Source organism: Stegostoma tigrinum, chromosome 2 (assembly GCF_030684315.1).
Source record: "Stegostoma tigrinum isolate sSteTig4 chromosome 2, sSteTig4.hap1, whole genome shotgun sequence".
NCBI lineage: Eukaryota > Metazoa > Chordata > Chondrichthyes > Orectolobiformes > Stegostomatidae > Stegostoma > Stegostoma tigrinum.
The window spans coordinates 12,937,088-12,950,061 of record NC_081355.1 but is presented as its reverse complement, the minus strand read 5'-3'; the positions used below and the strand labels follow the sequence as shown (position 1 = coordinate 12,950,061).

Here is a 12,974-nt window from a genome sequence, read left to right as displayed (position 1 = left end):
TGTACTTTATTCTTAAAATTTTATGTACAAGTAGGACTGATTTACTATTGTACATTCAAATATAGAAAGTTTACACATTGGTATTATATAGCACAGGTCACAATTACACTAAGTATTTATAATATGTGAAATGTCCAAGTTAGCATTTTTCTGAAACACTCTCTCAGTCAGAAATAGAAGGCAGTTAATACAATGCTTTACAATGATGTTGTACTAAGCGGACTCATTAAAGATTAGCAAGCATAATCAGCAGTGGTCCTTGGCCTGATCTAGGAAACTGGTTAAATTAATGGAAATGTAGCTTTCCACAAAATCTTGCCTCCTATCATGCCTTTAAAATGGCTGCCAGGGAGATTTTTAGTTGGATAAAGATTTCATCTTTGTGCTACCCTATAAACACAAAAGCTGTAAACGGTCAACTGTAAAATTAAGAAAAAAATCCAGTATTTAGATTCACAGTCAGAGATACCAGATGCAAAGAGAATACTTGAGTCTTCTATCTCGGATCCATACTATTTTTAAAAATGAAGAGAATGGGTCACTTGTAAAAATTACTTTACAAATAAAAATGAGAGAGCATTACGTTTGCAAATGCAACAAGTGGGAGAAGAAAGTTCACTTCTTTGTGGTTGTATTTGTTCATAGAGGGTCGTAGTAAAAGTGAGTGGTTCATAACTGCAACTGGTTCAATCTTCAAGGCAAGGAGTGTAGATCTCATTTCATCTGGCCAGGTCAACCACTTCATTATCTACAGGGGGTGGTCCACTTGGGATTACTGTTGACATTGCCCCTGAAGTAAGATAGCCAGCAATCCCAGGGCCTACATCAAAATGAAATAAAAAGTTGAAAACATTTCTTGAATTTAGCATTACAAAACACAGTGTAGCCTGGGTTGTAGTCTCAGACTCGTACAAAAACATATTGCTGGAAAAGCTCAGCAGGTCTGGTAGCATCTGAGAACAGAAAGAAGAGTTAACATTTTGGGTCCGGTGATCCTTCCAGACCCAGAACTTTAACTCATTTCTCTTCTTAGCAGATCTGACAGCATCTAAGTTCTTCCAGCAATCTGTTTTTGTTTCTGATTTACAGCATCTGCAGTTCTTTTGGTTTTTAGTCAGAGTGGAAACACCAAGTTTACACCAACGAAGGCAATTTAAGTTTGAAAGCATGAACACAAGTTTACATTTCAGAGGACAATCCCATTGACCACAAAACCATTTTTATTACCTCCTTCTCTCCTGACTTTAATTTTTTCCATTGAGTCCACATAAAACACTGACTTGCAGAAGATTTTAGCTATGTGCACAATTTTCAAACCTCAAAAAGCATGCACTGAGGAAGAATGTTATCTACCTGCTTCACACTTAAGAACTGAGCATTGTGCCTGCCAGAGAAGGCCTAAAGCCCACTTCTGAGATGAAGGGGACTAGTACCAGTAAGGAGGGAAGGTGAGACACCTAGGGAAAAGAAAATATATACAGAAAATGACAGAGGAAAGCAGAAAGTAAAGCATAGAGCTGTATTAGATAAGTAAATAAAAGCAGAAAAGCATACATTAAAAGTTAAGATCCGATTTGTTTGTTATTTATGCAAAATTCCCTCAACAAATGTACAAAAGATTCATCCTCATCGATACAATGTTATCAGGAGCTGTACTGATTCTTGCCAAAGGTCAAAAATTCACCACGTACTATGGAAATTGAAACGTTTCAGTTCTGTACTGAGTATGTAAAATTTAATTTGAGCGTTTGTTTTCATACAATTGGTCTTCAACACAAACTAGAATTGTCATCTATGACGGAACTCCAAGCGTTAACTTATTTTCACCGCAAAGATGCTACTTACTACGGACTATTTTCAGCAATTTTAGTTTCCATTTTCTACTTGATCTTGTAGAGTTGTTTCCATATTTATGTCCACCTCAGCAGGTTTTCTTTCTTGGAGAGGAAGAACCTCAGTCTCAACATCTACAAATTCCATTGATGGCATCCTTTAAGAGGTCATTGTGTAAATACCATAATGATGAGGCCTATCCACCTCCCATAAAATCTCCTTCACACAAGCCAATACCTTCTCAAAAGGTAATCATAACATGTGGGATACAAATTAATTGTCTGAAAATCATCCACTGAAACCTCTATTCTAGGAGCACGCTGCAGATTAATGACTGGAGCAAACAGTTGGTATATTGATGATGCCTTGAACTATAGGCAGAGAAATGTAACATAATTCAGGTACCCTTATAAAAGGGATACTCATGCAATTATTTGCTGTTTTTCCACAGATCAGTGAACACCTTCAGAATGTTGCAACCTCAGATCTCTCACACAAAGTTATCGGAATCTGGAGGAAGTCAGTACTGGTGGCTTGGGGACACTAGTTATACCAAGAGTTGAGCACAAATGATTCTTTCCAAAGGATAATGCGGCCATAAAAGATACCAAGATCAAAGGCAGATGAAATGATCTGCCACTTTGGACTTTCCATTTACAGTACTAAGTTCCAAAGGTTTTCTAAACAGGGAAATTCAATGCACCTAAGATTGCAGACTTGCAGCTAGATCTGAAGTACATGGCAGACAACAAACCAAAAGCTAAGTTTGCCTTTCAAAGATCACCACTCCCACACAGTCCAAAAATGCAGCCTGAAGAGATTGAACAAAAAAAATCTTTCCAAAGACAACAGGAATATCAGAATCTTTTATACACCTGCAGCAGCTTATAACAGAATCACATTCAGTTACAATGGCATTTCTATGCTTTTCAAAACTGACTTTTTGCATTGAACTGCATTTTCCCAGAAATTGCTACTCCCAAAATATGCGCTTCAGTAGCTTTAAGATACAGGGATTTCTACAGAGACTGTCATGTAGGTCTAGTTTTATGCATAAAATGATCCTGAATGCAAAATTGAAAAGGAATAATGAACCTGCCCAAGATAACATCAGAAATATGTACAATCACAGCCATCCTATTAGGGAAAGGATATGAAGAAGACATGAATTCACTGAGATAAACCTTGAAAGTAGTTACTTGAGCAGAGAAGATTAAGTATGGATCAGATACAAATCATCAAGGAATTGAGTATAACATTCAGACAGCCTAATCTGCTTCACTATTCAATTTATGAAATATCTGTATCTCAACTCCATATGCCCATCACTGGTCTGCATCCTCCACTGCTGATGTTCAGAGGGAGCAGCATACACAGCCAGAACTCAACAAGGTTTGTTCACAAGCATCTTCCAAACCTGCAGCCAACTAGAATGACAATGGCAGATCATAGGAACACCACTACTTGTATGTTCCCATCCAAATCTATGCACCATCCTGACCTGGAACTACATTGGCGTTCCTTCGCTGCCGCTCCGTCAAAATCCTGGAACTCCCCTGCCAGCAGTATTCAGGGTTTCTCTACACCCCATAGACAGAAGATCAGGCAGCAGCACATCATCTTCAGAATGACAATTAGGGATGGGCAATAAAGGTTGGCTAGCCACTAATACCCACACTTGTGAATGGATAAAATCAATTCACTTACACAAGGTGAACTTCAGTCTTGATTTCACACAAACAATTGATAGTAATTTGGAAGAAAGAATTCCACATTTCTATAAGTGTGCTTCTAACTTTCAACCCCAAAATGGCTGGGTTTCAGTAATAGTAGAAATGGCTTTACTGCATTTATTTCATCAAATCCCTTCATCACGCAAAACAATTCAAACAGATCATCCTCCAACAGTCTAAATTCAAGGAAATAAGTTTAACAAAAGCAAACTCATTTCAATTCTTTAAATTATTACTCTGGGGAATTTGCACCAAATCCCTGACAAGGCCAGGGGGGCAGTGCACAAAACTGAATGTAATTCCCCAGTTGGCAGTTGGGTTGTGACGAAAACCACAACCAAAATTTAACTTCCTTCCCTTTGTACTATAAGAGGTCAACATTTCATTAACCATTTGATTACATATTCTATTTACGGCCTTGCCTATTCCCAGTTTCTTCCATTGATCCTTGTTTATTACTGTTTAGAACATATTCCAACTTGACTTTCTCAAATCCAAAATGTGTTGATTATTCTACTCTGTTAACCTGTTTATGTCCCTTTGTGCCTAGCACCTGCTCCCGCTAGAGACACTCTGCCTCTTGGCATCATCTGCAAATGCAGAAATAAACTTTCCATTCCTCATGGCATGTAGCAAAAAAACTATGCCCAAGTACAGATCCCAGGAGAACACCATGTACAACATCCCATTGTTCAGAGTGCGCTCCCTTCAACTCCCTAACCAATTATCAATTCACACAAGAGTAGCTCCAATTTGTGTACATTTGTTTCCAGTGTCCTGAAACTTTGTCAAATACCTTCAGGAAGTCATTTCCCCTATAAACATCTTCTATCGACATTCCTTTATTCACCAAGTTAATATCTTCAAAAGACCCATCGGAGGTTAATCAGATATAGTCCGCTCTTCACTAACTTTTGATTCTTTCTAATCAGCTATTTGTTCAAGTGCACAGTCACTTTATCCTGATAAATTCCACCACCATTCCACAATTGTTTGATTAAAATTTCCTCTTCCTCCCTTTAATTGTGACATTAATCTCTTATTTTTCATTTGTGTTTTATTTGGAGCATTTATGTTAATCACTATTTTGTTGTGTCACTCTTTTACTATTTTTCTCACCTTTGGATGAGAAGTATTTTCTTTCCTTCTAAAGCATTTCAGGAGTAAACAGCAAAATAACATCTAAATCAGCAAGTAACAAAGGTATACAAGTTTTACGTCAGTACTGAAGCCTATGCAAAGGTTAGAAATGCCCATAGTCAAAGGATTCTCGGAATATACAGCCACCAAAAGGTGACAGGCCTTTTCAATCACATCATTCAAGATCGAATTCAAGAGAATAAAAGGGAAGAGGAAAAATGACGGTGCGAATAGGATCACAGGAATAGCAGGAGGTACAAAGTGCCAAGTTTGGTACTGTAATTTCTAAACATTATGATTTTCCACCCTCGTTTTATGCTATAAACCAGAAACTTTTCTCATCTTGATTAAACAGCACTTCACATTTTTGGTTTTACTTTTATGAACACAAGGGGAAGGAAGATTTACAGAAGCTTGAGCAGCCAGTCTCTCTCTAGCCTGTACTTTCTGTTGTTAGGATTACTTGTTATTATTGGTATATTTTAGCACTAGCCATGACCATAGTAATGAGTAGGTTCAAGGGGCCAAAAGACATCATTTAATAACATCATGGCTGATCAATTTTACCTATAACAGTTTACTCTCTCGCCAAATCAAGAATCTAACCTCAGCATTAAAAATATTCAATGACCCTGCCTCCACTGCTCCCAAGATAAGAAAATTCCCTAGACTAACAATACTCAGAAAAATGAAGCTCATTTCAGTTCTAAACAGGAGCGCCCCCACCCCCTCATTTTTGAACAGTGTCTCCGAGCTCTGGCTCTCCCATAGGAAGTACTACTTCTCCCAGCATCCATTCTGTTAAGTCCCCACAGGATTGTGTTTCAATAAGATTGTTTATAGTTTTACAAAAATGAGGCACAAACAATCTGTCCAATCTTTTCTCACAAAACAACCCCTTCATTCTAGAAATCAACATTAATTTTTTATTGTTTCTATTGCAATCATGTTTCCAGATGTAGTCTTACCAATGTCCTGGCAAAACTTACCTACTTTACATTCCATTTCCTACACAATAAACAACATTTTATCCTCTTTCTAAATAACTTGCTGTATCTGCATACTAAGCTTGTGATTCGCGAATGAGGACACCCAGATCTCTGTACCATACAGTTCAGCAAGTTCACGTTTTTTCCACATTATGTTCCATTTACCAAATTGCTTCCTGACCTGACCAGCCCATATATGTAAAGGCTCATGTCTTCACACTTGCTTCTCCAATCTTTGGGTCATCAGTAAATTTACCAGCTACACACCAGCCAAGTCATTAAAACGATTGTAAGCGGTTCAGCCCCCAGCATTAGTCCCTATACCACTCCACTAGTCACATCTTGCTAATTCAGAGATTACCCATTTATCCCTACTGTACCCTATATAGCATTCATCAACTGTAAGGGGATTAAACAGCCAACAATAAAAGTTGCATTTTATTCTGTAAAAATCATTGCTCATCTTAGCCTCAGAGCAAACAAAAGGTTAAGTTCAAGTATGAAAGAAGCTAAAAGCAGCACAAAGTATTGGGACTCATCTGTTGAGTATGCAGCTTGTTTGAATCGAATACCTGACGACCGGGAAGGTATTTTTTATACCAAAAAAACTTGCCCTTAAAACATTTTGTAGCTGAATTGCATACATATTTCAAAGGGCATCACAGAGTAAATTTTAAATATTACAAGGTAAAATAGGTTATTTGTGGTATTGAAGAGAAATACAAGTTGTTCACTTGTGAAACATTTGCCAGATTTCATGATTACAAACCTACTTGGAGACAGAAGCCTAAGGAGAAGTAAGGAATTTACTCACCTGTAAGATATCCTGCCGATTGCGTCTCAGAAATGAACAAATCATGCTTTTGATCTTTGAAGGAACTCCATACAGAGGAACGAGACAGAATTTCATTCACCTAAACAAGGATAGCTTCTTAAATATTTTAACCAGCTTCCTAGAATAGGCTAAATTAACAAACATTCAATTTCTTCAAATTGTACTATCCCAGAAATACTGATATGGAATGTTGCAAGGCAGTTTAAGTAGCAATAATTAAACAGCTGAATTTTAAACCCAATGTTACTTTGGATTTATCATTTTCTTATGGCTCATGACAAAGATAATAGGAATAACTATTTCGTAACCACAAATCAGAACACCAGTTAGGACAAGGTTTTCCCCATATGATCTTCAGTTCCTAGAAACTGCCTGCTATTCATGATTGAAACAAAATTGCTAGAAATCCACAAAATATGTTGTCTCAGTAATGACTACAGAATGGACCCAAAAAAGCTACTGCGCTTTTTCCAGAAGCTTGCTCCTATTTTAGATATCCAGTGGTTTAACTTTATGCCATGATTTATAGGAACTCCTTATGTACATTAAATTGTGTTATACAACTAACTTGTGACTTGTGGTTGAAAACAATGTATTACTTGCTGAGGCTAGGAGTGTCATTATCCAAGTTGCCTGATAAATATAGTTCACCACTGGTGGTTCCTGTACTGCCATATCACTAACTGAAAGATTAATATTGCAGGCTCGTGTCAGATGAATCACTGGCAGTAGGTCTACTTGTAACAGGTCAAAGGCCAAATGTATGCTCATTTAATCAAAACACAAAGACAAAAGTAGAACATGACAAGTGATCAAATTTAGCCAGCTTCACCAATGATTTCTAAAACCAATTGAACTCACATGCCTGATTAGAGCTACCTGTAAGACTTGTTCCCATGCATAAAACCATGATCTATAGTTCAGTGTCTCAGAATTGCAGAGCAGCCTAAATACAAAACATTCAGTCGCTTTACAGCCAGATAGCAACGTATGTAACAGGTCAACAGCACCAACAACGGATAAAAGCAAATAAAATTGTCAGATTCATCTTTGTAGAATAAAAAGGATGGCCAGTAAAATGTTGAGGGTAAAATCCGAGGAAGCAAGCAACTGTTTAATGCATTCCGCTTATTAGTGATAAGGAGCCTGTGGGAATTCAGGTTTGGTTTCTTTCGGATCTCCTTAAACATTTGCTGAAATGTACAAATTGTAAGCTTTCTGAAATGTGATTAACAACTGACTACACTGATCACAACACATTGCTGCAGGAACATGGGCAGCCTTCAACGTAACGTGGTTTCAGCAATAGGTCACCAATAGAAAGGTTTTTACAACACATTTTTCTGTAGTTTCTTTCCCTGTCCTTTAAACTTGTTGATTCCTCTATTTTGGGGAGCACAGGAATTAAAAATAAAGAGACTAGTAAGGGATATATATTTTAAAAACTGAATGGTCCCTCTTCGTTCCACTAGTTTGAAGAGCTATTTCATATCTGTTTTCCTTGGGTTTTCCGGGTCACAGCCAAACTAATGATCAGAGCAATGAGTACATCATCCTAAATACCTAACTCTGCTTTCTCAACACCAATTCAATGTATCTAGAGTATGATACAACATGAAGAAATCTCACCTGTTCACCATATTGCAAACTCCGTGTCATTGATTTAAGTGCATTTACAATCTGTGCTTTTGTGGCAGCTGGGTTTTCAACATTCTCAAGTCCTATTCCTTCTAATAGCCGCAGGAGATATGGCACCAATTCCACTTTCAGGCCCTTCAGCAAACAAATTTAAATTTAACACGCAGCAAGCACAGTACCAAAATTAGAATCTAGTGACAAAGAGTGCTGTACAAAAAGTGAAAGATAATTTGAAAAGAATTGCTTGCCAAGTAAATTACAATTTAAACACTGCTATATTGCATTCTATTACACGTATCAGCAATGAAAGCTCAAGATAAAGATCTAGCTGTAATCTTATTGAACATGGACTTGTAAGCTATATTTACAGATTAATTTTGCCAAATGCTACCTGAACAAACAGTGCTCAGGACTAATGCTTTGTTTTAAATAGTGAAGGGTGGAGATCTTGTAGGTCGACAGGGCAACATGTTGGATGCAGGTGATAATATAAATTGTATTTGCCAGACATGAGCTATTTTCCTTTGAAATGCAAAATACTGCATATACAAAGGGAGGACGCATTATTAGTATTGTGCGTTTGTGACCATTGGTAGAGAATGAGGCTCAGTCTCTTCCAATCGCCATTGGGAAGCCAAAACCATAGACTTTTGGCATTTTATAAATTGAGCATTGTTGAAAGACAATTTTTTAAAAACATTGGTATTTCTTGTAACAGTGCAGACAAAGTGCGAGAAAAACAACATTCATGCTGCATAACAGAATGCCGATTTGTTGGCAAGTGGGCCGATTGGCAGAAGCATTGCCATGGAGAATGCATTTGCTAATAATTTACAGTCAAGTCAAACTAACTTTTAAACCAGGCAAATTGATCGATTGGGAAAGCATTACCCTGTGAGAGATGAACCTGAGAATGCCTGTCACCTACTTTGTTATGTTGAAACAGACACAGTGTGCACACATTTTCTTCGTCAGCAAAAGGTCATGTGTATTAAATGTACAGCTTTCATGCGTGCAAGCTGCATGAGAGACTTTTCTCATACACCTTAATGAGTTCCATCCTGCGATCAAATTCACCTTTGACACGGAACAGTCAAATAAGCTCCCTTTTGGATGGCCTGGATCAGAAACTGGCCCAGAGGTTCTCTGCAACAAATTCACCCTCGCTGGTCAAATAAAGCTTCAGCACTCCTACCAGGTCCACGTACAAATTGCTCAGGTCCTGTTTACAAGGTTGCTAATTAGATCAATCTGACAGCTTCACCTAACATAAGACATCTTTCTTGGCAACCTCAAACAAGGCTCAAGCAATTTGTTCACAGTACACGCTGGTGGTTGAAAGAGGGAACGTTAAAGCATCCTTGTGATATAACTGCCAGCCCGATCAAATAATTACAATACATATTGTGCAAACTGACTGAAAGGCATAATGTCATGACTGGTTCCAAAAATCGCCCAGTCTATCTCCGGTCACCCAGGAAGGTTTAGAACATAGAAAAGTGCAGCACAGTACAGGCCCTTCGGCCCACCATGTTGTGCCATGGAATAATCTTAATCCAAAAACAAAATAACCTAACCTACATTCTCCTCAATTCACTGCTGTCCATGTGCATGTCCAGCAGTCGCTTACTCCGCTTCCACGACTACCACTGGCAAACTCTTCCATGCGCTCACAACTCTCTGGGTGAAGAACCTCCCTCTGACGTCTTCTCTATACCTTCCTCCTAACACCTTAAAAACTATGACCCCTCGTGGCAGTCAATCCTGCCCTGGGGAAAAGTCTCTGGCTATCGACTCTATCAGAAATCTGTTTCTCAGGTTTCTGAGATACAGAAGTAGTAAGCTATTTCACACAGTTACTATGAATGCAGTAGTGGCACACGTGATGTTTCTCAAAACAAAAGGATGCTACCATTAAGACAGGAAAAAACATTCTGCCTTTAATACAAATGAGCAGTCTGGTATGTTAGTTTCAGTGGTGCATTAAGAATAACGTAGGCTGTACATCCCAAAGACAGGTAGATCACCTCCGGCAACTGCCTTTGGGTGTTCACTACAGGGTTTTAACAGGATGCAACCAGCCGTTGCATGCAAAACTGTTCAACATCAAATGTGATTCTGCAAATCGGATACTTGTTAAATAGTCGTGAGTGCGCAAAGCATTACTAAGAAACAGTTAAAGCCAGTTTAGGATCATCAGTCAGGCTTACAGAGACAGAGACATACTTGCATGTATTGGAAGCTGCATATATTAATACACAGGGCCCTGTTCTTGGCAGACAGAAAAGCACATATGTTGCACTTGTTTCAATTCAATAAAATAGGTGGCAACCATTCTCAGGCTCATTTCACAGGGTAATGTCTTAACTAGAGACAATTTTCCTAGTTTGAATTTAAATTTTAGCAGGAGCTGTAAATCATTGTCATGGACATTATACCAATTAATATCTCCACTACTAACCAATCAACACTATCTTCTCATTTCTTCTTTTCCCTCAACAGTAAATTGTCTGCATGATTGCAAGGCGAAATGTTTTGACAACACATGTTCTTCTCAGCAATAGTAAAGCAATCGCTTGTCTCCAACAACAAAATCTGTACTTTTGCAACTGAATCCAACTTCCTGCAAACCATTGCTTTAGACTGTACAAGACTGTTTGCAACCTCAACACTTTGAGATCCAGAGTGCAGCCTCTGACACACTATTTTCTATAAATGCTACCCATATAACGTTGCCAGCCTTGAAACCACAAGTCCATCTATAATTAAGAATTCATCCAGCAGAGAAATTCTCTTCCAAATATTTTCAATGTTGCTGGCTTCCTTTGCATATTCCCTTCTATTTCCAAATAGTTCCTGGCGCAAATATTCTTGTTTATTCTTAGAGTAAACCTGAAGCAGCTTATCAACATTTTGCATTTATACAGTACCATTTGAATGAAATATGTCCAAGGCATTTCTGACAAAGTCACTGCTGAGCCAAAGAGAAAGTTAATCCTTTTGAAGAGGGTGTTTGAGAGCACTGCATTTTTCCTTTTTGTAAACTTCCAAGTGATCCGTAACTTGATTATTTCCTATTCCAAACTCAATATTCCTGTGCCTGCTGAACTTCACTGACACAATGGCTTTAAAATTTAAAAATGCTATTCTGTCATTTAAATCCATTTTGGCTTCACTCGTCCATAGTGAAATGAATTGCTACATTAAAACACCCATTGTGATATTTTTTATGCATCCTTCCTCTTCCAGTCCCACTATTTGCAACAGGAAAAAACTATTTGCTCATAAAAGTCATCAATTTTTTTTGGGGGGGGGGGGGGAGGGGAGAAGGAGGAGCAGCAAAAATTGAAACAGGGGAAAAATCAGTTTGCGCTAACTTGCACTCGTGATCAGATTCATCACAGAAGTGAGTCTCTGATAGCAACAGTCAAAGAAAGGCAAAATAGAGAAAAAAGAATGATAATATTCACAAGGCCTTCTCTTGATAATGCTAATATTTACAGAAATTAATTTGTAGCTTACATACAGCAACCAACAATAACCAAATTCTACGAAATACCAGTTCAGATTGATGAAATTTTCTAATAGCATAGTTACTCACTTGTGCTACCAAGTCAGTCTGCTCCTTCTGGAACATTCGATTCAAAGATTCCGAGGCAAGACCCACCATATCCGATCGCACCTTCATTCCATTCATTAAAGGCCCAATAGTTTCCAGCATTGCCATGGCTCGGACACATAACTTAGAAAGAAATTATTAAAGGGTGAGTAAAGTTGAAAAGCAACCACCATTTCATTATTTATTTCTCTTACAAAAACCATTAGAGGACAAACAGTCACAAAATCATCTGCATTGACTAATGTCACTGGAATTGTTCAGGCAACGTTAGTTATGTTATCCCCTTTTTGATGTCTGAACTAATGCAGACAAAAAGAAAGTGGATTGTGAATGCACTCTAGTAATCATTTGACAAGAATCACTAATGTATGGGCAATACCTATTTTCCCATTTTCTCTATCATTAATTGATGCCAGACTGGAGAACCTAATCTTGTTCAACAGCTATAATTTCCTTTTTCTTGCCAGGAGAAAGCATAAAGGCTGTGGAGAGGGCAACCATAACACTAAGATATCAAGGAGCAGGTGGCAGTCCAAGGTTGTGAGGGGGAGGTGGAGGAACGGTGAAGTGAAGTGAAGAGAAGAAAGCAGATTATTGTGGCTATAATACCTGGGCATTCAATAAGGAGGGAAGTTTGGGAACAGCGACAGTCACAAACTGGAGTCTCAAAGGGTGCGTTATCTGCCTTTGGAACAAATGAGATCTCAAAATGACTAGATGGGAAACTGGAAAGGGAGGGTGAAGATCTGGCTGTCACGTTCATAATCCAGGACAAATGACAGGCAAAAGCAGTGATGCAATTCTGCTAAGGGTATAGAGAGAGTAACCATTTTCTGAGCCATGTGCCATTGGCAAAAGGGCAACAAAAAATCTAAAAAGGCAAAAGGTAGCGAAGGATTTTTGTGAATAAAAGGGGCTCAATTCTACAGAATCATTGGGACAGACTGTAGCTAAACTGGGGCACTAGCTGAAAAGGGACAGGTAGTACTTTAAAACTGGATTGGGGGTGACTGGAGGAATGAGGATGAGGATGAGGATGAGGATGAGGATGAGGATGGAGGATGCTCAGGTAGAAACCAAAATGTGAAATTAGTCTGAGGATTAAGTCAGCAGAATCCAGATCATACTGTGTAAAAGAAAATATTTTCAGTTCTGAAAAATACCAGAAACAATAAATTAACTGATAA

General features: G+C 38.2%; 1 protein-coding gene across 5 annotated transcripts in view; it reads right to left on the bottom strand.

The window, feature by feature from the left end:
* LOC125461865 (dnaJ homolog subfamily C member 13) overlaps positions 1–12,974 on the bottom strand; it is a 139,795-nt gene continuing 126,821 nt past the window's right edge. For 3 of the 5 annotated variants that reach the window (XM_048551169.2, XM_048551161.2, XM_048551178.2), the window contains 4 exons: positions 11,770–11,910; positions 8,160–8,303; positions 6,510–6,609; positions 1–820 (listed from right to left, as the gene is read on the bottom strand). In XM_048551169.2, coding sequence (XP_048407126.1) covers positions 720–820; positions 6,510–6,609; positions 8,160–8,303; positions 11,770–11,910 — 486 coding nt within the window. In that variant the 3' untranslated portion in view covers positions 1–719. Of the gene's footprint in view, positions 821–1,353; positions 1,458–6,509; positions 6,610–8,159; positions 8,304–11,769; positions 11,911–12,974 lie in introns of all 5 variants that reach the window. The other 2 variants (XM_048551188.2, XM_048551198.2) reach the window with 2 other exon arrangements.